The 24,181-nt window shown below is 42.2% G+C and overlaps 1 protein-coding gene and 1 non-coding gene across 6 annotated transcripts; both read right to left on the reverse strand.

The window, feature by feature from the left end:
• Positions 1-1,873: 1,873 nt before the first annotated feature.
• On the reverse strand, positions 1,874-22,778 carry SPG21 (SPG21 abhydrolase domain containing, maspardin). Of its 5 annotated transcripts, none has more exons than XM_038580715.1 (10): positions 22,628-22,778; positions 21,793-22,024; positions 19,006-19,092; positions 16,204-16,365; positions 12,393-12,473; positions 10,733-10,878; positions 7,628-7,736; positions 6,715-6,822; positions 4,002-4,142; positions 1,874-2,596 (listed from the first exon to the last, which is right to left on the reverse strand). In XM_038580715.1, exons 3-10 carry the CDS (start codon positions 19,066-19,068, stop codon positions 2,480-2,482), a joined length of 927 nt encoding a protein of 308 aa, XP_038436643.1. In that variant the 5' UTR covers positions 19,069-19,092; positions 21,793-22,024; positions 22,628-22,778; the 3' UTR covers positions 1,874-2,479. The 5 variants fall into 5 exon arrangements, with proteins under 5 accessions (XP_038436643.1, XP_038436642.1, XP_038436644.1 ...); XM_038580714.1 differs by having other exon boundaries at positions 22,621-22,777; XM_038580716.1 differs by lacking the exon at positions 22,628-22,778 and adding an exon at positions 22,396-22,493.
• Positions 9,409-9,481, reverse strand: TRNAK-UUU. Its single transcript has one exon. It is a non-coding gene; the product is annotated as a tRNA-Lys (tRNA).
• Positions 22,779-24,181: the final 1,403 nt, after the last annotated feature.

Below are 24,181 nucleotides of genomic sequence, written 5' to 3' on the forward strand. Positions count from 1 at the left end.
CCTTGGGGAAGGGAAGGAGGAAGGGGAGGAAGGTCTGAGAAGCTCTCAGAGAAGACAGAAGTGGGCAAAGCACATTGCAAGCAAAAAGCACAGTCTGTGCAATGGCACAGCGGTGCGGAGCTGTATCTCCTTGCGGAATGGTATGGTTGGAACACAGGAAGCATGGGAGGAAGAGGAGAGATGAGCTGGAGGGGCAGGAGGGCCTGGCTATTTCAGCCCCTGATGAGACGATTCCAACGGACACTCGTAGCTCCAGAGCCTCCTACGTGGTCCACCAGTGCTTGGTCAGCCTGTCACAGCTCAGCTTCTCCCCTGCCCAACCCTGCTTACTTCCACACCTCTTTCCTGTGATCCTCAGTAACCACCTGGCTCATCTCGAAGTTTCACCTTGGCATCTGCTTCAGCCTGAGACCTGGAGATGGGGGTGGCTGGGTTTCTAGCTGGGGAATCTGGGGGCACAGTGGTGCTGGGAACGGGGAGGACGGGTCTAAGAGAGAAGGAGCAGGTTTGGGCAGTGGGGACATGGGTGTGCCTGTAGAAGGCTGGCCTGATGGGCCCATTAGGCATTCAAGGCCATCTCAGAATCAGTTGGGTTTGGCAATGGCAGTCATCAGGTCCTAGAGCCAGGGAGTGGTTGAAGCTGTCGGAGGAAGTGGCTCACTCAGGGAGAATTTGAAAAGAAAGCAGAGGGTAGTCCCACAGTTCACCACTGTACCAGGTAAGGAAGGGGCTGCTGACCATGTGCAGCCTGGCCCTGCCCACAGGAGTTCCCTATTGGTTGGGAAGGAGCCTCAGATGCGAAGAGTTAAAAACATTAAAGCTCTACCTTCATGGCTTACCAGGTGTTTCCATAACTCCAGACTGTTCTCAAGTCACAAGGTAGAGCACACACTAACCTACATGGAAAGATCACTGGTTTTAGGGATGGTCAGGCCCAAGTTGCCATGCCAGCTCCACCCCTCCCTGTGTGATGCTGAACAAATCTCTTGTCCCTGTTTCCATGATCTCACCTGTAATATCAGCCTAACCAGGGTTGTGGTGGGCATGAAACTGGAAATAGTATGGTTAACTCAAAGTTCTGAAAACTTAAAGGGAAAGAAGCATCGATGCTGATTTTTCTGGTCTAAATTGTACCCCAGTGAAACCAAATAGTTGATGAGGGGAAGATTCTTAAATCCGAGGACTCTAGTTAATAGAATAAAAATTAGAGTTACTTGTTACTGCTCTGCATCCTCTAATGACATAGTGCATCTGTGCAGTGATGAGCAGTGGCAGGCAAACCATCAGTGGAATTCCCCAATGACTGACTGGATCTGGCTGACAACGTCTGAATCTACTGAGCAATCTTCACAACTTAGGGACAAGCAGATGTTCTGGGCCTCCTGCAGTGACATAATGGGAAACACACAGCTTCGCCTATGAAGTATTCCTGCCCAAAAGACTGAATGTGAAACTGACCCTCTAGATGTAACCACCAGTTCATGGGAAATACCAGGGACATAGAAACAAGTTAAAGGACACTGTGAGGCTGCAATCAGCCAAATCGAGACCGTGGGGGAATTCTACAGGGCAGATGAGCCTGTTTCTTCAACAAATTCATGGCAAGACAAAAACAATAATTTACAGTTTAAAAGAGATTTAAGAGACATTCCCACTAGGGGAAGACAAGAAGGTATGAAAAGTACTTGGCACATACTAACAGCTCAATAAATGAGAGCTACTGTTAATTTACAATGAGCAAACTGCACTTTGGTGAGAGTAAGTCACTTACCTGATGTCACCAAGAACTAGCCAATGACCCCATGGTCTGCTTTGCAGAAAGTCCTATGTCTATGCAGTCCAGTTGGGCAGCTACAATAATCACCAAAACCACTCACTGAAATTGAATTTTTATTCCAAATGACTGTAATGGCTAGAAAGACAACAGATAAAACTGAAAATGATCTGCTTAACTGGAAATTAGAAGTAGCTGATTTTGTAGGAGAGCAAACGGTGGGGTGACAGACAGCCTTGGCACTTGATAACGGTTATAACCAAGAAAGCATAAAAATAACCGATGTCCTTCTGATACACAATCTGGATGTGCAGCATTTACAGCAAATATCATAAAAAGAAAGAAAGGAGGAAAGAAAAGAAAAAAACTCCACAAAATCCCAAACCTCAAAAATCAACATTCTCTTAAGAACACAGTGGTGAGAAGACTTTTGGTAGCAAAATTTTCACAATTCTTAAAGTGAGAGTCTTCAAAAGTACTTCCTCAAATTCAAAAGCTAAAAAAAAAAAAAAAAAATGCAGAGGGAACAGTCACACTGGCTTAGAAGAGCTGCCGCCTGTCACAAAGATGACAATCAGTCCTGCTTCCAAACACAGTGATGACTGGCGAGCCTGACAACTGAACAGAGCCTGCCTGGCGGGTGCTGACGCAGCTGATTGTACAAGAACTCTCTGGATCACTCATCATCAACAGGCGACAACAGAGCTACTGCTCCTCCTGACTGATGCTCAGGCTGCCTTTCTGCACCTCTAGTTCCTCAGCACTGACCATCGACGGGTCGATGGCCGCGTATTTTGTTCCATGGAATTGTAGCAAATGGATCTGTAGAAACACAGAATCATTATTTTAAATGTCACAGTAACACATAAATGTTTTAAAAAGGTTTTATTTATTTATTTGAGAGAGTGAGAGAGCGCAGAGATGAGAGGGAGAGGGGGAAGCAGACACCCCCTGAGCAGGGAGCCCCAACATGGGGCTTGATCCCAGGATCCCGAGATCACAACCGGAGCCAAAGGCAGACACCCAACCGACGGAGCCACCCAGGTGCTCTAGCATATAAATGTTTATAGTTCTAAAATTATAATGTAATTAGAGAAAAACTGGAAAACATAGAAAAGTCAAGTATTTTGAAAAACCACAATGTGGGATCTTTGTTCCCTATTTAATATATAACAGGTCTCTCCAAGTTCCTATAAACTCTTCATCAACATCTCAGAGGGTGGCACACCACTCTGTGAGTGGGTGTTTACCCTCCTGCTTTGCTGCTGTGACTCAGGTCCTCCCCCGATCCTCTGCTGTTCTGTGTGAGATCATGATCAATGTCTCCTGGCATCAGGTTTTTTTGAATTTAGGGTCTTCTCCTTAGGATCCATGCCACAAATAGATGGCAGGACCTAAGGATGTGACTGGTTTTTGAAGCTCTTGATACTTCCTACCGAACTGCCAAAGCAATAATTTCTCACTGCTATTTTATTTTTTCTTAAAGATTTTATTTATTTATTCATGAGAGACACAGAGAGAGACAAAGGCAGAGACATAGGCAGAGGGAGGAGTAGGCTCCATGCAGGGACCCTAACGTGGGACTTGATCCTGGGTCTCCGGGATCACGCCCTGGACCAAAGGCGGCACTAAACCACTGAGCCACTAGGGCTGCCCTCTCACTGCTATTTTAATATCCATTTGGGTAGAAGATGAAGTGGCAGCTTTTGCTAGTTTGTGTGCATGCGTGCGTGTGTATATGTTAAGTTATATTTAAGTAATCTCTACACCCCATGTGGGACTTGAACTCACAACTCCCTGAGATCAAGAGTCTCATGCTCTTCCGACTGAGCCAGCCAGGCACTCCTGCGTGTGTTTTTTTTAACGTGTTAAAAATGGATCAGGAAGTTGCTTCAATGAAGGTTCCTGTTCTGATTGAATTCACTGTATCCAGGAGGCAAGGTCACATCATGTGGCATGGCCACTTCAGTATGTGTGGATGCAGGCCTGCTGTTCTTAGAAAAGAGATGGTAGGCAGAGTCACTCAACTGTTTCTAATATACCCGCTTGGCTTCTGCTATAAATTATTAATGTAAACCACCTTTATCAAGTGAATGACTCATTGCTACAGAGAATTCTGTAGTCTCTTATTCCACCATCCAAAAAAAAAAAAAAAAAAAAAAAAGCTTTATGTTTCAAACCATACACTTTGGGTTCAAAGTGTTCCGGCTCCCAAGCTGGGACTTACCTGCACATAAAGATTCACCTCCGCACTTCTGCACAGGTATGGGAAGTTGCCCCCTGTTTTAAGATGAGCCCTCCGGGCATTAGGATACAGTTTATACATTTCTTCTTTAGCTTCAGTTGAAAGTGCACTCTGGTCAAATACCTTTTAAAAAAAACACAAAGCTGTAACCTACCAGTGTTTTAGTAGGTTTTTTGTACATTGTGGAAAGTGCCTTCCAAAGCATCTCTTTCTGGCTTTCTAGTGAAGAGATACCGCTGAACCCCTGGCCAGCCTGGGTAACTTGCTCATCTCTGGTAACTTCTAACTCCAACATAAGCTACAGATTTTGTTGTCAAACACCTCTTGCATTCATTGGGGGGAAAATTCTTATCATGAATTTTTTCCCCTTAAACATAGCTAACTAACTAAATTAAAAGAACAATAGTGAATGCCAATTCATTTCAAAAAGATCACTGAAATCCCCCAAACTTTTTATTTTATTTAAAGATTTTATTTATTTATTCATGAGACACACACAGAGAGAGAGAGAGAGAGAGAGAGGCAGAGACACAGGCAGTGAGAGAAGCAGGCTCCATGCATGGAGCCCGATGTGGGACTCGATCCTGGGTTTCCAGGATTACACCCTGGGCTGAAGGCAGGTGCTAAACCGCTGAGCCACCCAGGGATCCCCCCAAAACCTTTTAAATTTTATTATTACTTAAAAACAGTTACATAAGTACTATATGATCAGAAAAAAAATTCCAAAAAAAAATTTTTTTTAAGAGTATAAGAAAAAGTCCAGATCCTTTCCTGGGGGAGCCATTGTTAGCTGTTTGGAGTATATGATTCTAGACATCTTCTAATGCCCACATAAACTTACCTGTTTTTTGTTTGTTTGTTCTTAAAGATTTTATTTATTTGAGAGACACAGAGAGAGAGATAGCATGAGCAGGGGGAGAGGGGGATCAGGATCCCAGGACCCTGAGATCATGACCTGAGCCAAAGGCAGACACTCAACCAACTGAGCCACCCAGGTGCCCCTAAACTTATGTTTAAACACATGCAAACAAGTTTTCAAAAAATAATATTTAAAATGAAGCACACACACTCAAAAAGTATCTCCAACTTGCTAAAGCTTACATACAGTTTTCAGTGACCACATACCCAAGTGGTGAGCTCAGCTTTGAAAGATGGGCAAGCAGAGCAAATGTACCATGAGGACCAAGTATTTTACCAAGAGTACCGAAAAGCTTGTTCTGTGTCATAGTAAATTTTGAATGTAGAGATTACAGTGGAGAATTAGAAGTTATAATTTACATGCTTGTAATTTCCTGAAAAATCAATTCTTAAAAATATTATTTGATTTTAGCAATACATCCACTTATGAGGCAAAATAATTATATGATTAAAAAAAAAAGCCAAAACCACAATGAAATACCACTTTGCATCCATCAGAATGGCCATTATAAAACAAAAACAAAAACAAAAACAGGAAATAACAAGTGTTGGGGAGGATATGGGATGACTTGAAACCTTGTGCACTGTTGTGGGAATATAAAATGGTACAGTCTCTGTAGAAGATGATATGACGGTTTCTCAAAAAGTTAAACACAGAATCACCAATATGGCTCAGCAATTTCACCTCTAGGTATAGACCCAAAAGAAGTGAAAGTAGGTACTCAAACAGGTATGTGTATACCAACATTCAGAGCAGCATGATTCACAAGAGCCAAAAGGTGGAAAAACCCAAATGCTCATCAACAGGTGAATGGACAGGGGCAGCCAGGTGGTTCAGTGGTTTAGCGCCACCTTCGGCCCAGGGCCTGATCCTGGGGACCCAGGATCAAGTCCCATGTCGGGCTCCCTGCATGGGGCCTGCTTCTCCTTCTGCCTGTGTCTCTGCCTCTCTCTCTCTGTGTCTCTCATGAATAAATAAATAAAATCTTAAAAAAAAACAAAACAGGTGAATGGATAAATAAAATGTGGTATATACACACAACAGAATATTATTCAGCCTTTAATACATGCTATAACATGAATAAACTTTGAAGATATTCTGCTAAGTGAAATAAGCCAGACACAGAAGTACAAATATTACGTGATTCCACTTCTATGAGATACACAGAATAGTCAGTACATAGAGCAGAAAGTACAATGTGGGTTACCAGGGTCTGGGAGAAGGAGGGACTGGCAAGCTAGTGTTTAATGGGTACAGACTTTCAGTTTGGGATGATGCAAAGTTCTGGAAATGGATGGTGGTGACAGTTTCACAACACCATAAATGTACTTAACTCCTCTGAACTGTACACTTGAATATGGTTAAAATGGTAAGTTTTGTTACAAGAAGCAAACTTTCATGCTAATTAGACTTTATGGAATTTTTGATTCTCTGCCTCTGTGAGGCAACTTTTGCTGCACAGATGTGTAGTAGCTAAAGTACAGTATTTGGTGATGACAATAGAAAAATCCATCAAAATGGGTAAGGATTACCATGTTTGTTTATGTTTATTCTGATTTCAATGGTGTTATTCCTGCCAGGGAAAATATGGGGTAAGCAATAAACTGATTGTTTTAGAACTGTGGTGGTGGTGGTTGTTAAAAAAAAAAACAAAAAACAAACACAAGGCAGCATTTAAAGAGGCACACTGAAAAATTATAAAACAATTATGAGGAAGCTCTTGATATATACATTTATAAAGCTAAAGCATCTATTTTTTTTTAAAAGGAAGCTTACATCCATAATGGTCACAGGGATGTCTCGAATCTTATGAGGTTCCACATAAGAATTTTGACAATTCAGGGTAAGTCTTGAAGCCAGTTCACTCTGACCCAAACTTTCCAGCTGCAGGAAGAAACACAGGCAAAGTTTTTGAATTAAATTTGTTCCTCATGTTATATTAAATCCACAGATAATACCTGCACTTATAAAGGCGCCATCATGTGTGGTGGGCCGGGTCACCAGTGAGGAAATACAATGTATCTGAGAGACCATGCACTGGGCCTCCCAGCTGGTGGTGTTCTATTCTGGGAACCTAGCATTACATACCCCTCACCCTGAACTGCCTCTGCAACCGGGTAACCGTGGGTAGCAGGCTACTTCCCAAAGCCCCAAAGTGACAGATAAACACTTTTACAAGATTTTGGAGCTGGAAGAGATCTCAGAAAAATCATCTAGCCCCATAGCCCCTAAATGCAAGTCTGTAGACCTGCTACTTTGGGTTCCCCTTGTGGGGGAGAAAGAGAGGAGGAAGAGAGTAAAAATGCAAATTCCCAGACCCTATGCCCATGGATTCCAGTTCAGTGGGCTGGCAAGGCCTTGGAATCTGTATTTTTTTTTTTTTTTTTTTGAAGTAGGTTCCATGCCCAACATGGGGCTTGAACTCATGATCCTGAGATCAAGAGTCACACGTTCCACGAACTGAGCCAGCCAGGTGCCCCCGGAATCTGTATTTTTAAAAGCTCCTCCCAAGTGATTCTGATGAATTACTTCCCAGGAGTAACATCTGTTGGGTATATTAAAGTAAATATGGAAGACTGCTTAACAAACATCTCTAACATACTCAACGAGACAGATCTATCATCAAGAACTAGGGAGACATGGAGATTCCTAGTACAAAGTGTTCCCATTCTAATGCCAAAATCCTTACCCTGTCCACCATAAAATCAATAGCATCAGCCATCATAGGGTCCACTGGGCCAGATGAAAAGTTTCCGAGAACGATTTTTTTGAGCATAAATGATGGCATCAGCCAAAAGCTGTAAAACAAAGACCTGATCATCAAATCTGCAAGACCACACAAAAATGGCAAATATTCATTCGATATTGAAGCTCTGTATTAGCTACTTAGGATCTAAAGATAAAATGATCTAGTCTCTTCTTTCAAAGAGCTGGTTTTGAAGCATCATATTTTTATGTAAATTTTCCCGAGCTCCTAAAAGAGTTATGGTTTAATATAGTCAAGTTTTATTTGAGGATTTGGAATAATTATAAGCAGTATTTCAAATATCTTTACCAAGGTAGACATTTTGATAATTCTGAGTTTTGGTTTTGGTTTTACTAATTGGCCTTATTTCCAATGGCTAAAACTATTCTCCTTAGAAAATGGAAAATGTGGGCTGCCTGTGTGGCTCAGTCGGTTAAGTGGCCGACTCTGGATTTTGGCTCAGGTCATGATCTCAGGGTTGAGGGGTCGAGCTCCACAGTGGGCTCCGTGCTCAGGAGGGAGTCTTCTGGAGAGTCTCCCTCTCCCTCTGTCCCTCACATTCTCTCTCCCTCTGTAAAATAAATAAATCTTAAAAAAAAACAAAAACCTGAAAACTTAAGATTTCAACCTTCAGGTTTTTATCACCTTTTGATTGCTCGGTATTTCAAAATAGCAAAATGAAAGAATGATTGTACCTTCCAAAGTTTGCTACTAGTAGATTCAACTGCACTAATTCAAGGCAATTCAATTTATGAATTTCTATATGTGATTTTTAGTTGGTATTTATGCCATTAATTATGAATGTTCAGAGCCATTATATAGGGTGAACACTACTTTCTCCAAACCTATGCTGAAAATGACTTAAAAAAGGAAGAGACCACCTTCTGATGTGCCTTTTCCATGGAATGGCTTGTTGGAAGGTGAGCATCCCTCACGAGGACAGCTGGCCATCCTTCATTACCTTTCTCCAACCCAACCCCTATGGCTTCCTTAGCTTCTCTTTTTTTTTTTTTTTTTTTTTATTTATTTATGATAGTCACAGAGAGAGAGAGAGAGAGAGAGGCAGAGACACAGGCAGAGGGAGAAGCAGGCTCCATGCACCGGGAGCCTGATGTGGGATTCGATCCTGGGTCTCCAGGATCGCGCCCTGGGCCAAAGGCAGGCGCCAAACCGCTGCGCCACCCAGGGATCCCCCTTAGCTTCTCAAGGTGATCCTACCTAGGCACCTCGTGAGGGGCAGACCCTCCTGGCTTTGCTTGACCCTGTGGCCTCAATGGGTGGTACACAGCAAGCACTCAGATAGTTGATAAAATGTAGCTCACGTGCTGGAACACAAAGTGGGGGCTTTCTTGGTTCTGACAACTAAAACAACATTAAAATCGCCAAAAATTGTCAAAAATGGGCAGCCCAGGTGGCTCAGCGGTTTAGCGCTGCCTTTAGCCCAGGGCCTGATCCTGGAGACCCGGGATAGAGTCTCACATCAGGCTCCTTACATGCTCTCTCTCTCACTCTGTCTCTCTGTGTCTCAAATAAATAAATAAATAAATCTTTTTAAAAATCGTCAAAAATAATCAGTGAGCTTTAGTGCATTGTGTGGACATGAACTATTTTTGTAGTAAATGTATGTAAGAAACTGTTGCACAAATGCTGAACTGACTACTGAGATAATATCAAGCAAAGGTTTTAGAAAGAACAGAGTACAATCTTTTTTTAAGTAAGCTATATGCCCAACATGGGGCTCAAACTCATGACCCAGAGATCAAAAGTCTCATGCTCTACCAACTGAGCCAGCCAGCCGTCCCTACAATTTTAAAGAGATGTGAAAATCATGAAAACAATGTTTATCTATAGTATTCTGTGAAAATCAACCTGATCTTATTTTTTTTTAATTTTTATTTATTTATGATAGTCACACACAGAGAGAGAGGGAGAGGCAGAAACACAGGCAGAGGGAGAAGAAGGCTCCATGCACCGGAAGCCCGACGTGGGATTCGATCACGGGTCTCCAGGATCGCGCCCTGGGCCAAAGGCAGGCGCTAAACCGCTGCGCCACCCAGGGATCCCTCAACCTGATCTTCCAGGAATGTTTACTCACTGGGCTTTTTTTGCGGGGGGGCGGGGCAGGGGGAGCGAGTTGAGCCTAGCCTTGCTAGCAATGAAAGAAACCACATTAGGTCAGCTTTAAGGTACTATTAGATACTTTCAAACTACTAAAAATGGTATCTTCAATGAAAGGATGGCTCAAAAGTAACAAGCACCCCACTGGTTGCTCCAAAAGCATTCCACCATTTCCATCTTTCTGAAAGCAGACTAATATTAAAGTGTCATGATGTGCAAAACATCCACTGACAGACTAAATGTTCTATTCTATTTTGGGAAACACATCTCAAGGAAATAACCCAGAAAGGGAAGGAAAAAAAAGTAATTTGTATAAAGATTTACAGTAGAACATGATGAAAAACTGGGGGATGCCAAATGGCTAAAGAAACTGTGTTGCTCAATAGATGGCATTGTTTACAGAAAATAAGTGGAACAAGTAGAACACTATAGTTATATAGGCACTGAAGAGAAACTGTAAGAGCATATAAATGTACATTAAACAAAACTAAACAATTTAGAGTAATAGAAATAGCTGAATCCAGAGTTTATTTATTTTGTAAAGGTGATTGTAATTTTATTAAAAAATATTTTTAAAAAAGATTTGTCTATTTATCTGAGAGAGAGAGAGAGAACAAGTGGGAGGGGCAGAGGGAGAGGGAGAAAGAATCTCAAGCAGGCATCACACTGAGTGCGGAGCCCAACTCAACTCACAATCTCAACATTAGGACCTAAGGTGAAACCAAGAGCCAAGAGGCTCAACCAACTGTGCCATCCCGGTGCTCCTAATTGTTTCAATTTTAAAAGCCAGGGCAGTTTCAAAAGACAGGAGTAGACATAACCCCTTCCTCCTGCTCTTCGATGCAATGAAAAAAACCCCAAAAGCCAACATATTAAAAATTCCACTGAACAAAAATCATAAGAATTTTGACCAAGTGTTTACGTTCTTACCTGTTTGCAGTCCAAGTTTGGTTGAAGATAGAAGTGTCACTGAAGGAATTGCAGAGGATGAGGGAATGGACTCTGGGAGATTTGTGTGTATATTCAGCAAATTTCTGGGCCAAAAAGCCTCCCAAGGAAGCCCCAAAAAGATGAACCTAATTGCAAACAAACATAAGGATACTAAAACAATAATCAATCCTAACATAAATACCAAAAAAAGCTGTTTTAGTTATCACCAACCACAGAATATAATGTCACTATAGTGTTTCATCACTAGTCATTAGATGAAAATATCTATAGTACTTTGAAACCTAGGAAATATTGTATTTTTTAAAGGTTTTATTTATTTATTCATGAGACACAGAGGGAGGCAGAGACACAAGCAGAGGAAGAAGCAGGCTCTATGCAGGGAGCCTGATGTGGGACTCGATCCCAGACTGCGGGATCACGACCTGAGCCCAAGGCAGACGCTCAACCACTGAGCCACCCAGGCGCCCCAGGAAATATCGTATTTAAATACAATTTATACATCCTGTCAAGAAAACAATTTGTGCATACAAGTTAAAAAATATTATCCACAGATTGCGTTAGAGAATAAAAAAAAACCCAAATTACTAAGTGGTTTCCAGATTTTATTTATATTTGATAGAGAGAGAGAGAACATGAGTGGAGGGTGGGGCAGAGGGAGAAGGAGACTCCTGCTGAGCAGGGAGCTCCAGGAGAGCTGGATCCCAGGACCCTGAGATCATGACCCGAGCCGAAGGTGGAATTAAGCGACTGAGTTACCCTGGCACCCCACTTAGTAATTTATGTTTAAGAAAACTATGACTACTATGATTCTACTCCTAGGTACATACTCAAGAGAACCAAAAACATATGTCCATACAAAAACTTGTGCACAGATGTTCAGAGTAGTGTTCTTTCTAAGAGCCAACAATGGCAACAATCCAAATGTGCATCAACTGACAAATGGATACATAAATGTGGTACACATGTACAATGGGATATTATTTGACCATAAAAAGGAATACGAAGTACTGATACATGCTACTATGTGGATGATCCGTGCAAACATTATGTGAAGATAAAGAAGTCGGTTAGAAAAGGTGAATATCACATGATTTCATTTATATAAAATACCTAGAAAGTATATATTCACACAGGCAGAAAATAGATTAAGTTGCCAGGGCCACAGGGAGCAAGGTGAGGAGTGACTGCTAATGAATATGTGGTTTCCTCTGGGTGAAAAAAATGTCCTAAAATTGACTGTGCTGTTGGTTGCACCTATCTGTGAATATATTAAAAACCATACTCACACACCTTAAAAGTGTAAATTTTCTTTTGGGAACTGTCATTTTAAAAACAAAAGAAAAAATTAAAAAATAAAAGAAACAAAAGAAAGACAACGCCAGCCTTTATAATGTAAATGTTGCATTTATGGGACGCCTGGGTGGCTGAGCAGTTAAGTGTCTGCCTTCGGCTTAGGGCATGATTCTGGAGTCCAGGGCGCGTTTCTGCAGTCCCAAGATCATCCCACACCGGGCTCCCTGCATGGAGCCTTCTTCTCCCTCTGCCCCCGTCTCTGTGTCTCTGTGTCTCTGATGAATGAATAAATAAAATCTTAAAAAAAAAAAAATCACATTTAAATAATTAGTTTTAGGGTACTCACTTTATCCAGTTGTAAATGGTCTAAAAGTTTTCTGAATCCATCACAGAATTCAAGATGGTCCCAATAAACTGGATACTGCAACTGAAATAACAGCAATTATTATTTAATAACAATATATAAATATATGAAAAATTCAGGACTCTACCATAAAGCTTTTCTTTGCTCAAGCTCTGCTCCTTATTCAGTCTATGTGAAAATACGCTCTCATCTTCTTCTAAACTTTAAAATTCACAGTTTACCTAAGAGATCAATTTAAAACAGAATAGCACACCAGTGATATGAGTAACAATTTCAATTCACATCTGTTTCCTTTCCCAATAGCTGAGAAACTCTGGGGCTCATAGGATGAATACGCCAGAACCCTTCAAAGTAAAGAAATACTGTTTTCCCTTAAATTCAACTTAATTCTAATTACGGTTCAGGAGAACTTGAAATAAAATTCTATGGAGAATTCCCGCTCTTTTTGGCAGCAAGGCCCAAAGGGAGTATTCAATAAAATTGTTCCTCTTTTATAATTGACTTAGTCATTCTATTATCTGATTTCTTATACTTTTGTTTTTTTTTTTAAGATTTTATTTATTTATTCACGAGAGAGAGAGAGAGGCAGAGACACAGGCAGAGGGAGAAGCAGGCTCCATGTAAGGAACCCGATGTGGGACTCAATCCCGGGACTCCAGGATCAAGCCCTGGGCTGAAGGCAGGCGCTCAACCGCTGAGCCACCCAGGGATCCCTTATACTTTTATTTGTGACCAAAAAAGTATGGTGCCTGTCCCTCAGTAGCCTATGGATACTGAGGACAAGAAATATAAGCCACTAACTCCTTTTGAGGGGACTCAAGCTTGTCACCTAAGAATTCCCCTCTATAATAATAAGTAAAAGTCCCGACAGGTTAGTTGTTTTAAGCACTTAGATTAATTTTTTGTCATTAACAAATCGCTGGAATAGATACCACCATGTATATTATAGCATAATTTTAGATTTGATGTAATTATGTTACTTTTATTATTAAACATTTTATTTGTGCGTAAGATTCCACTATTCTGAAAGGATGGAGACCTGCTGCTCCCTAGCAGAAAATTTGAGAATTTGAGAATTTGAGTCAGATGATAGAAAACAAGATTTTTTTTAAAAAAGGATTTTATTTATTTGAGAAAGAAAAAGAGAATACACATTTGTGCGTGCACAGGAGCAGGGGGACTGGCAGAGGGAGAGGCAGAAGACTCCCCGCTGAATGTGGAGCTCGACCCCATGACACAGAGATCATGACCTGAACTAAAGTCAGAGGCTTAATGACGGAGCCACTCAGGCTCCCCAAGAAGATATTTTTACGAAGCCTTTAATTTAAAGATATTTATGTTCTAGACAGGTGATAAAATTGTATACAACTTAACACACACACACAATTGAGTACAAGTAAAACTGGAAATCTGAATAAGATCAGTGGATTGTATTAATATCAATACTCTGGTTATGACACCCTACTATAGTTTTGTAAAATGTTACTGTTGGGAGAAACTGGGCCAAGTATACAAGGGATATATCTCTGTCTTATTTCTGACAACTGCATGTGATCAAATTATTATTTTTTTTTTTTAATTTTTATTTATTTATGATAGTCACAGAGAGAGAGAGAGAGAGGCAGAGACACAGGCAGAGGGAGAAGCAGGCTCCATGCACCGGGAGCCTGATGTGGGATTCGATCCTGGGTCTCCAGGATCGCGCCCTGGGCCAAAGGCAGGCGCCAAACCGCTGCCCCACCCAGGGATCCCGCATGTGATCAAATTAAATTGTATTTAAAATCAATAAAAATCAATAAATCAGTAAAAATTTAAATGAGAAAAGTGCCTGTGCCTTTTAACTGTGAGATACTAACAATTATTTAATAAATTTTAAAATCTCATGGAGGTAGGTGTATAAGGACAAAGTAACTTTGAAGGCACCATTGGCCTTTTCCATTTTATTTTTAAGATTTTTTTAAACTTTTTTTTTTTTTTTAAGATTTTGTTTATTTATTCATGAGAGCACAGAGAGAGCAGAGACATAGGCCGAGGAGAAGCAGGCTCCTGATGTGGGACTCCATCCCAGGACCCTGGGATCACGACCCAAGCCAAAGGCAGATGCTCAATCACTGAGGCACCCAGGTGCACCCTTTTTAAAGATTTTATTTTTAAGTAATCTCTACCCAACATGGGGCTCAAATCCAGAACCCCAAGATCAAGAGTCACATGCTCCACTAATTAAGCCAGCCAGGAGCCCCTGGCCTTTTCTTTATTCATTATCCAGCTTATGAAATAAGGAAATCCCACATCAAGAAGCTTGAGGGCAAGAAGAAATATCCATCCAGAAGGCAAAGCGATCGTGACCTGTCAGTTTGGAGCAATAAACACACGGTCAACTTCAGACAGTCTCTAAAGTGGGAGAGATGCCTGTGGCCCCTCAGTTTGCCCGTCCCTGGCTGATTAAGAGTGGCCACCAGGAAAGGTACTGTGGTAGGGTGACATCTTGCTCTCCTGCAATGCTGTCCATCAAGAGGAATTTACAAAAACCCAGAACAAGGGAGGATTATTTTGCAGAGACTCAAAACACATCATATGAGGAATGATTAAAGAATGTGGAGAATTTTGCCAGAGAAGAAAAGACGTTGGGGGAAGGCAGCAGGCGGTGCTGATAATAACTAGTTTTCTCCACAAGGGCTGTCAGGAGGAAGAACTAGGATTTGTTTTGTGCGGCCCTAGTTGGTGGTAAACCCAGCAGAATTTTCAGTTACATTCCAAGAGAAGAGATCTGGCCAGCATTTTCTCTCCTTCAGACAGTAAATAAAATGTATATTAACATTTTTAACTCCCATAGGGAGGCCCGTTTCTGTGTTACTATTCCAGCTCCCAGAAACAACTGCCAGCTCAAAGCCAGAGTCTCTCCTTCCTGGGGAGTTAGGAGACCAGCCTCCACTGTCACACAGTCGAGGCACTGCCACAAAACTAGTCACAAAATACAGTGCCTTCTCTCACCTCCACTGTTCGCCCAGAAGAGATTCAAGAATGATCAACGGGAAACTAGATTTAGACCAAAGGTAGTAAAAAGGTAACAACTGGAAATAAACTTAACCAAATGCTGAGAGTCTGAGCTAATTCATCAACCTCGTCTCAACTTACACTGAAGCAAGCTTTCACTCACCTGAACGTGGGCAGACCCCTTTGCTGTGCCATAGTGCACGGTACCATCTTTATTCTAAAGGCTTCAGTTCACATTTTTAAAAAAGGAAAACAGGGGCGCCTGGGTGGTTCAGTCTGTTGCAATTCTGCCTTTGGCTCAGGTCATGATCTTGGAGTCCTGGGATTGAGTCTGACATCCAACATCCGGCTCTCTGCTCAGCAGGGAGTCTGCTTCTCCCTCTGCCCCTTCCCCCAGCTCATAATAAATAAAATCGTTTTTTTTTTTTAACGATTTTACTTACTTATTCACGAGAGAGAGACAGAGAGAGAGACAGAGAGGCAGAGATACAGGCAGAGGGAGAAGCAGGCTCCATGCAGGGAACCTGATGTGGGACTCGATCCCAGGTCTCCAGGATCACACCCCAGCTTCAGCACTAAACCACTGAGCCACTGGGGCTGCCCTAATAAATAAAATCTTAAAAAAAAAAAAAAAAAAACACAAACAAAAAAACAGGAAAACAGTAGCTTCCTTCAATTAAAAAAAAAAAACCATACGCATTATAATTAATCAGAAACATAAGCACACACATAAAAAAGAAAAAACCCCACCCCCACGAAATGTGGACTTGAACTGTAATACTGAATCCACAATACTTACAGCTATAACCCGGTAACCCCATCCAGTCAAAGCCAAAATCTGCCGGAAAAATACATCTGCAGTTCCACTGACAGGGGGAAGAAATATCAGAGGACACCTGATATTTCTGGGGCCGGCATCGTACAGTGACCATATTTTACTATCATCATCATCCACGATAATCTAGAGGGAAAGTTATAAGAAAAAGATATGGAAAACTTTATGGATTTGGTTTTATATTGTTACTGTCTACTATAATTTCTCTGACAACTTTAATGCCTTGGTGGTTACAAGGTATCCTGGGATCACACCAGACTAGCACATATAATAAACTGCATTTGGTCTCTTTTTGCCCTCCTCAGTGCTAACATATTATACACAGAATTGCTTCATACTCTTCCAAAGAGTTTTTTTTTTTAAATCAGTTTTCAATTTTCCTTCCCATCCATGATTATATGAAGCCTATTTTATTTATCATTAAACAGTAAACTGTTCATGGCATCTTATTTCTTTCCCATACTTCTGGCTGTGTGTGTGTGTGTGTGTGTGTGTGTGTGTGTGTGTGTGAGTGTGTGTGTGTCTAGGAGGCAATTTGCGGAGTCATTCTCCAGCGCTGTTCAGAAGGGAGAAAAGACTCCAAGCTCTCAGGACAAACTAGGGAGAGACGGTACCACTCAGGAGATGCTTCTGGAACCTGATCTAGGCAACACCTCTGAGGGAGAGATTTTTGCTAAGATAGGAAGGATGCTGCCGCTGTAGGTGTCCCTGTCCTGGAAGAATGTTTCAAACCAGTCAGGAGTGGGGAGTGGGCACAGGGAAAAAACTGGCTTTCTTGGGAAAAAAGGGTAGGGAGCAGGAAGGTCATCACAAACCTTCCTTAATTAGTGGTCCTTACACAACAAGGAAAAAGGATGAGCTTTAAATGAACTGAGACAAGTCAAGTGCTCAGTGCTGAGTTTGGCAGATATTTTGTGTTCAGTGTTAGTATTATTCGCTGTGTGATTACTTTTTGTTTTCTTTGACTTTTTGGTGGTATTTGGAAAAGTACATTAACTGCCTGAACTTTTGCCAATGTGAATCAGTATTTATCCTACTTTTACATTAAAAAATTCAAGGCCTCCAGATTCTGTTTTCTGAGAGCTCCTAGCTGGAAATACTGCGGGTCCATGGTGTCATTGCAGACAGCAGCACACTGACTGGGATCACAGGTGTCACTGGGAGCAGTCAAATAGGGCAAGGTAAAGTCCAGTGGATCCTAACAATTCCCTTTTGGACTTCCCTGGGTCAAAGATGATGACAATAATAGCTCATACTCATGTTTTTGCACTTTGTATTTTGCTCCTCACAGTTTGGCTTTTCATTGTTTTTCGGTTTTTCTGGGTTTTGTTTTTTTTGCTGTTGTTTGTTTTGCTATAATTGTGGTAAAACTCTCTTAACAGCCTTTGACAGTGCACACAGTAAATCCCAATCTTGTAGTAATAAAATTCCCAGAGATAAGATATTCAGATCTCTAAAATTTTGTAGGAAATGATTTTAATAATTCATTTGGAATAAGTTTATCACTTCAATGTTCTCAGAGCTCTTTCAATGGCAATTTTGTCAGAATTCTATCTGATAATTTTAGAAGACACAGTATCTCTTTGATAATTTAAAATCTAGCACCATGAAATTTCAAGCAAACTTATCACAATCACGGACAGATGGACTGAACTGACAGCTGGAGAAAAGTACATCAATGAAGCTACTTGCTATAACTACTTCTAAGAATATTTCAAGAAGTTTGGGTTGCTTTGGGTCTGGTGATCAGCTTGCTGAGAAAGTGAGTCCATCAAGAGGAGCTCACATGAGTTACTTGAGGGAATGGGACAAGGTAGAGGACCCCAGGAGCTAATCATCTTTTGGCATGGGCGGTAGTTTCCCAGGGAGCAAGAAGGAAGGGAGGCTCCCTTTGGTTACCAGTCAAGTACTTCTGGCTTTGATGCCAGACTAATTTGATTATGATCCAGACTCTACCAAGCTATGTGACCTTTAACAAGTTAACCTCTCTGAACTTCAGTTTTCTCATCTGTGAAATGGGCACATAGCTACCCATGCTTTGTTAAAACTGTTAGAAGAATTAAATAGTGCTATTACTATAGTGACAGTTATACGGCAGATATCCTGTTTATATTTAGAAAACTGTATCTCAAATTTCTAGATGGAGAGCAGCTATGTTATTAATTCAAATCTGTATCGTACTTCCACAGCTGTCTACCCTGACAAAATGATTTTAACAAGATATAGATGATTTTCAGATCATCTTAACTAGCTTTTGTTAATGTGATCCCCAAACATTTGGGATTAATTAGGAGCTCAGAGTCAACAGTCAAACTTCAAGATAAATGCTTAGGGTTTTTGGACATCCCAGGCAAATAAGGTTTCCTGAAGACAACTATCATTGCAAATATAGGATTTATAATGTTACCCAATGTAACTCTTAAATCTGAAGAATAGGAAAAGGCTTTATAATAGAATCTGACTGTACCTACTATATAGTTGTTGTTACTGCAAGCTTTCCACCAAACAGAGTACACATATTTCTGCTTGCTTGAATACATAAAAGCAATTATAAAATAATGAGTATAGTTATACACCCACTTTTACTCTTGAATGAGTCTCAAAATCTGATAGCGCTTGACAAAGAGGTGAACTTTACGCTCTGCAACCCAGAGTCAGGATACTTGGCAATAACCTTTACTCTCAAACACTACTAAGGCATAACATCTAAGTCACAAGAACAATACATGATTTTGCAAATAAGAGGTGTAGTAAAATCATACATACCTTTTTAAGGGGAACTGTACTTCTAAACCAGTTATAATCAGGAGAGACTTTAATCTCTCCCATGATTAGCTGAAATGGAGGTTAACCCTGAAATAAAAGCATGTGATGTTTCATGTCAAGAATTCATGTTTACATCAGAACTAAATGTAGAGTCTGCTCTAGCTATACCAACAGTACTTTATATGGTAAAACCAAGGAAATGGGCTATTTTACCTTGTCAGAAAACAATTTTGTGAAATCCTATAGTCATAAAGCAGGAAGGGGCCCTGAGAGATAATGATTTTAACTCCCTTAGTTCCTCCAGATGAGGAATCCAGTCTAGAAAATTTCAATGACTTACCAGAGATCCTATGGCTATTGCAGAGCTAGGCCCAAAGGCAGGGAGGGGAGTCTTTTCTGACACTGACTGCCTGTCCTAGTTCAACGACTGCAAACTGCAGTGCCCTCACCTATGTGTTGACAGTACCTTAAAAATCCACTTTAACAAAGAGGTCTGATAAAATTATAAGGAACAGTCCATGCTAGAGAAAGGAGGTGATTTAAGTCTGCCTCCTGATCACTCCACAAAATGCTATAAATCTAATTCTGGTTGAACATAACTTCAGAACTTCATATGTAGTTCCTAATGTAAGATACAGGAAAATTTGCTGTTCACCTTGTTGGTGTGAATAAAAATGATATAACCTCCTCTGAAAGATCTATGATAAAATACCAAGAAAGGCTTGAAGGCAATAATTATTCCTATAATTAGGAATAAAACATATGTCTTTAGAAAAAATATGTGGTCTTTTGTTGTAAGATTAGTGATTTCTAGCTTTTATATAGCTCTGTGACCTTGGAAAAGTCACCTACCCTCTCTGGATGTGTTTTCTCATCTCTGTTTCACCACTCTATCTCCAGAGCCTACAATAGTGTTTGGCACAGAACACGCATTATTCATTGGCTAAATGGATGACTATGTCCTAAGAAGACTGCATCGGGAAATCCTAGAGTCCCTTTTGACCCAGGCCTCAGAGCTTTGGACTGGCTAGGCATCTTCAATTGAAAGGCTGCCCCTCTTTGCTCAGGCATCTGTGTTATGTCCTAATAGGAACCTGAAATTACAGTTCCCATTGCAGATTCTTATTGCCAAATGAGGAACTTCCACCCACTGGTTTAGAAGGATTCAAATTCTTGCTGTGTGTCCTGTCCTGTACCCCCAGGGCAAGTCTGGATTTCCTAACCAGATGTAGGATGTGTTCAAGACCATAGGACTTAACTCCTGGGCTGACTCCACGGGAGCAGGGGGCTTCTCTGGACTGGCCAAGAGCTGGGGACTCTAAACCCAATGAAACTCTTCCTTTTTTGGCCCCTCACATCTGCTATCTCAGGAGTACAGGGAACTCAGCAGTCTTAACAGTTACCTCTAACCTTGCGGGGTTACTAAACTAAACCCCAAGGAGATGGTAAATGTAGACATCCATTATTAAACTTGATTTACAACCTTGACATTGTAATAATGGTCTGTTCTCTCAAGGCTGGGATGGTAATTTTAGAAAAGTTCGTTAAAATCATAAGTTGTTCTAAAAAGTACCAACGATATCATTTAGCCAGTCTTATGCTGAAATCAGTGTGCACAGATGTAGTTATAGTTCATACTGGAATCAAGAAAATCATTCTTTGCATATCCACTTTCTCTTAACAAATAATAACATGTTAAAAAAAATCTAAGCCATTTGAATCTACTCAGCAGGTTCATAAAACACCTAAGCTACTTATAGACAGATAGCTTCTAGATTTGCCAAACTTGGAATAAATTATTCAGTTTTGGAATCGGCTGCAATGTACAAACCAACTATCATACATATACCAATCATACGCAGGCACTCACATGCACTGTCATCCACTTCTTCCCACAGCAATAAGTAGAAAGATGTTCCTTACCACAGTCCTCGGTATTATTCACAACCAACCCAGTATTATAACATTTTATAACTAATCTCACTTGATGGAGAGATTCCACCCAACTGTGACTACATTTTTGTAGGGGCAAGTGATTTTAACACTTGTGCTGGTTTGGCAGCACATCAAAGGTAAGATAGATACCAAATGTTGCATCTGACCAACTGACGTCTAAGTTAAAAAAAAAAAAAAAAAAAAGAGCTCATTCCTGCAAAGGGAAAACAGCTGTGAGTGGTATGAAAAGGAAGTTTGTTCTCCTAGCTCTCAATCACTAAAGGGGTATACTTTTCCAAGTCACAAGAAGAACATTTCTGTATACAGCAAAAAAAGGTTAACTGAGATTGTGACCAAACTGGTCAGTATTAAGTAAGAAAGAATGTGGATCATGAGCTCAAGGCTGATTTGATCTCTCACGATTCAATTCTTCACAAAAAACAAAAGCACCTGTTCATGCTGGTGGGAAAAGGGCTGCAGAAATTAGCCTTAATCTTGCCTACAGAAACCCCTCCTCAGGGAGTGTTCTGGACACCCAGTCCTCTCTCTGGCCCTTGAGGTACTGGACGATAAAATTGCCAATTATGAGTGTGCACCTAGAATTACATGCACTTATCCCTCAGGGTTTCAACAGAACCTGCCAGTTTACAATCAATGGAATTGTCTCTAAAAATGTTTAAGTCACATAACCAGCTTAACTAGTCAGAGGTTTTCGGAACCTTTATCTCAACCTGTAGTTGCTCTGCATACGGACAATCTGTGATTATTAATACCAGCCGGAAGTAAGTATTAAACCCTGAGAGTCTCCAGGAGATGCAATTGGCTTTTTAAATGCAAGTCCCCATAACTCACCACACCAGTAGACAGCTATCCTTTTTTCAGCTCTCTTCGGGGGAAGATTTATCCCTCTCTTCTTCAGGAACTTATTCCATTATCGTCTAAATCTCATGGGAGGAAAAGCTGCCTACTTGACATTTCTTCTGTGACACCTCATCTTGTGCTGTCTTGGGATAAAAGCTCTTGGAAATCTGCACACAGCTATTAAGTTACTCCTCAGTCTCTGGAGTCTTTCTGCTAACAGGAGCTGCAACATCGTACGAGGAGACAAAGAAGCAGCATAAGTGCAGAATTTAGAACTCCCCAGGAAAGCCAGAAGAGGAAAAGCAAAACACTCTAGCCCTGCTACTTTCCTCATTCCAACCCCAGCCCCCCTTCACAAGGCTCACACTTGGCGATGACAAAGACATTTGACACTTTCAGGCTGAGGTGCACTCTCTAACATAACTAGCTTCTTTCTGCTCAGAGTTCTTAAAAGTTGGAAAAACATATTCCTGGACTGCAGGAGTATATCCCCAGGACCGGATTACAGCAGTATGCTCTGGTCAAGCGCCCCCCCCCCCGCCCCCCACCGCCACCCCAATGATCCAAACAGACCCCACCCTCTCCCAGTCCCACCAAAAGGCAGGGTCACAGGTACACCGACCACCCCGTGAACTCCACCTCGACCTCAGACAGACAGACACACACGCACGATCACGTGCACAGTCACATGGACCAGCCCACTAAGGGCCACACGAACAAAGTCACACCCACGGAGGCAGCCGCGCACACTACACACACACCCACCTGCAAGCCTCAACACATCGCGCACCCACACCCGCTTCCCAGGGCCTCGCCCACCTCTCACCCGCCGTGGCCTCCTCCACATACGTCCCTGTCCCTCCTCCCCAAGGCGGCTCTCCCCTCCCGCAGGGGCGCGGGCCCGGGTCGCCGCCTGCAGCCGGAGCGCTCGGTCCTGGCAGGCGCCGCGGTCGGCGGGGGCGAGCCGGAGGGCGGGCCTCCGAGGGGCGGGGCGCGCGGCGGGCGAGCCTGGGTCCCGAACGGGCCGCGCAGTGGGCGCGAGCCTCGCGCTTCCGGGTTTGGGGGAGGCGGGGCCACGTCCTGAGGAAGGGGCGGGGCTGCGTGGCTCCGGCGGTCACCATGACGACGGGGCGGGATGGAGCCGGGAGAGAGACTCGGCGCTCTCTGCGCATCCTGCCGCTTGGGACCTGGCGGCCGCCCCCGGGGTGGCGGTGGGCGCTGGGGGGAGGTGCGAATTGCCCCTGGGTCAGCCCTAGGTCACCCATTCGCTGCGGGCACCGAGGGAGAGATTGTGCGAGCGGCAGACGGGGGCGCCTGACACCTGGGACCTGCCTCTGCCTTCAGTTCGCGCCCTCCTGGAGGAAGCAGGTGCGGACCGTTTTCTCTCCGCCACGTGAAGCTTTGGGGGACCACCCCCCTGGGTTACAAGTTTTGGTGAACAGCACTTTGTATACTGTCTTTGCTTGGCAAGATTTTTTTTTTTTTTTTTTTTTCCCATCTTGGCACAACGCCCTCCGTGGTCTTACCCTGTAAGGCTCTCACTGCTCTTTGCAGACTTGCGCTTTCTGGAGGATTTTTGAGAACAGCTCCCACCAGGCCTCCGGCTCCTGCATCACTTTCCCCTTAAAGGAATAGGGAATGTTAATATATTTATAAGCATTCTTCTTTATTTATTCATTCATCCATGAGAGACAGAGAGAGGCAGAAACACAGGCAGAGGGAGATGCAGGCTCCATGCAGGGAGCCTGACGCGGGACTCTATCCCAGGACCCCCGGGGTCACTCCCTGGGCTGAAGGCGGCGCTAAACCGCTGAGCCCCCCCACCCCCACCCCCCGGGCTGCCCTATAAGCATTCTTCTTAAGCAAAATTTGGTAGAGGTTACAGTAAAACATTGGCAGCTTGCTGAAAGAATGTATAATAAGGTTGGATAACATGTAAATCTTATTTGAAGTCTTTCTGTGATCCTGCAACAAGGTCCTGTTGAAAGTGGCTCTCCCTAATCTGTTTTAGGGAAAGCTTATACCCTGCTAAAGCTTTTGGCATAAACAGCAACTGTTTATGGGATTAAGGTCAGGGGAGAATCTCAGTAAATTGGAATCCTTAGTCATGATCTCTGCCTTCCTGCTTGTGAATGTTGGGTCCCAGTCTAGAACTCCAACAAATTGCAGATGCATCCCCCAAGAACACAATCACACGTTAGCCTCCTGTTCCCCAACTCGTCACTTCTTTCAGAATTCTCATAGGAAGTGGTCTTTTATAATGAGCACCAGGTAGGTGTATAGGGCATGTTTCTACAGAAGATTTTTAACCTGTGGCTTTCCCCTCAAAACTTTGGAATAGTTTAATGAATGGAATAATTGCCAAAGCACTGGTTGTGTG

The sequence above is a fragment of the Canis lupus genome, chromosome 30, assembly GCF_011100685.1.
Source record: "Canis lupus familiaris isolate Mischka breed German Shepherd chromosome 30, alternate assembly UU_Cfam_GSD_1.0, whole genome shotgun sequence".
NCBI lineage: Eukaryota > Metazoa > Chordata > Mammalia > Carnivora > Canidae > Canis > Canis lupus.

Bases quoted from the DNA above. Each gene is read 5' to 3' on its own strand.
- SPG21 (XM_038580715.1), bottom strand. From the start codon at position 19,068: ATGGGAGAGATTAAAGTCTCTCCTGATTATAACTGGTTTAGAAGTACA. The intron at 7,737-10,732 runs GTAAGAACGTAA...TTTGTTTTACAG, and splicing joins CAAACTTGGACTGCAAACAG to CTTTTGGCTGATGCCATCAT. The intron at 2,597-4,001 runs GTAAGTCCCAGC...GTGTTTCTACAG, and splicing joins AGGTGAATCTTTATGTGCAG to ATCCATTTGCTACAATTCCA.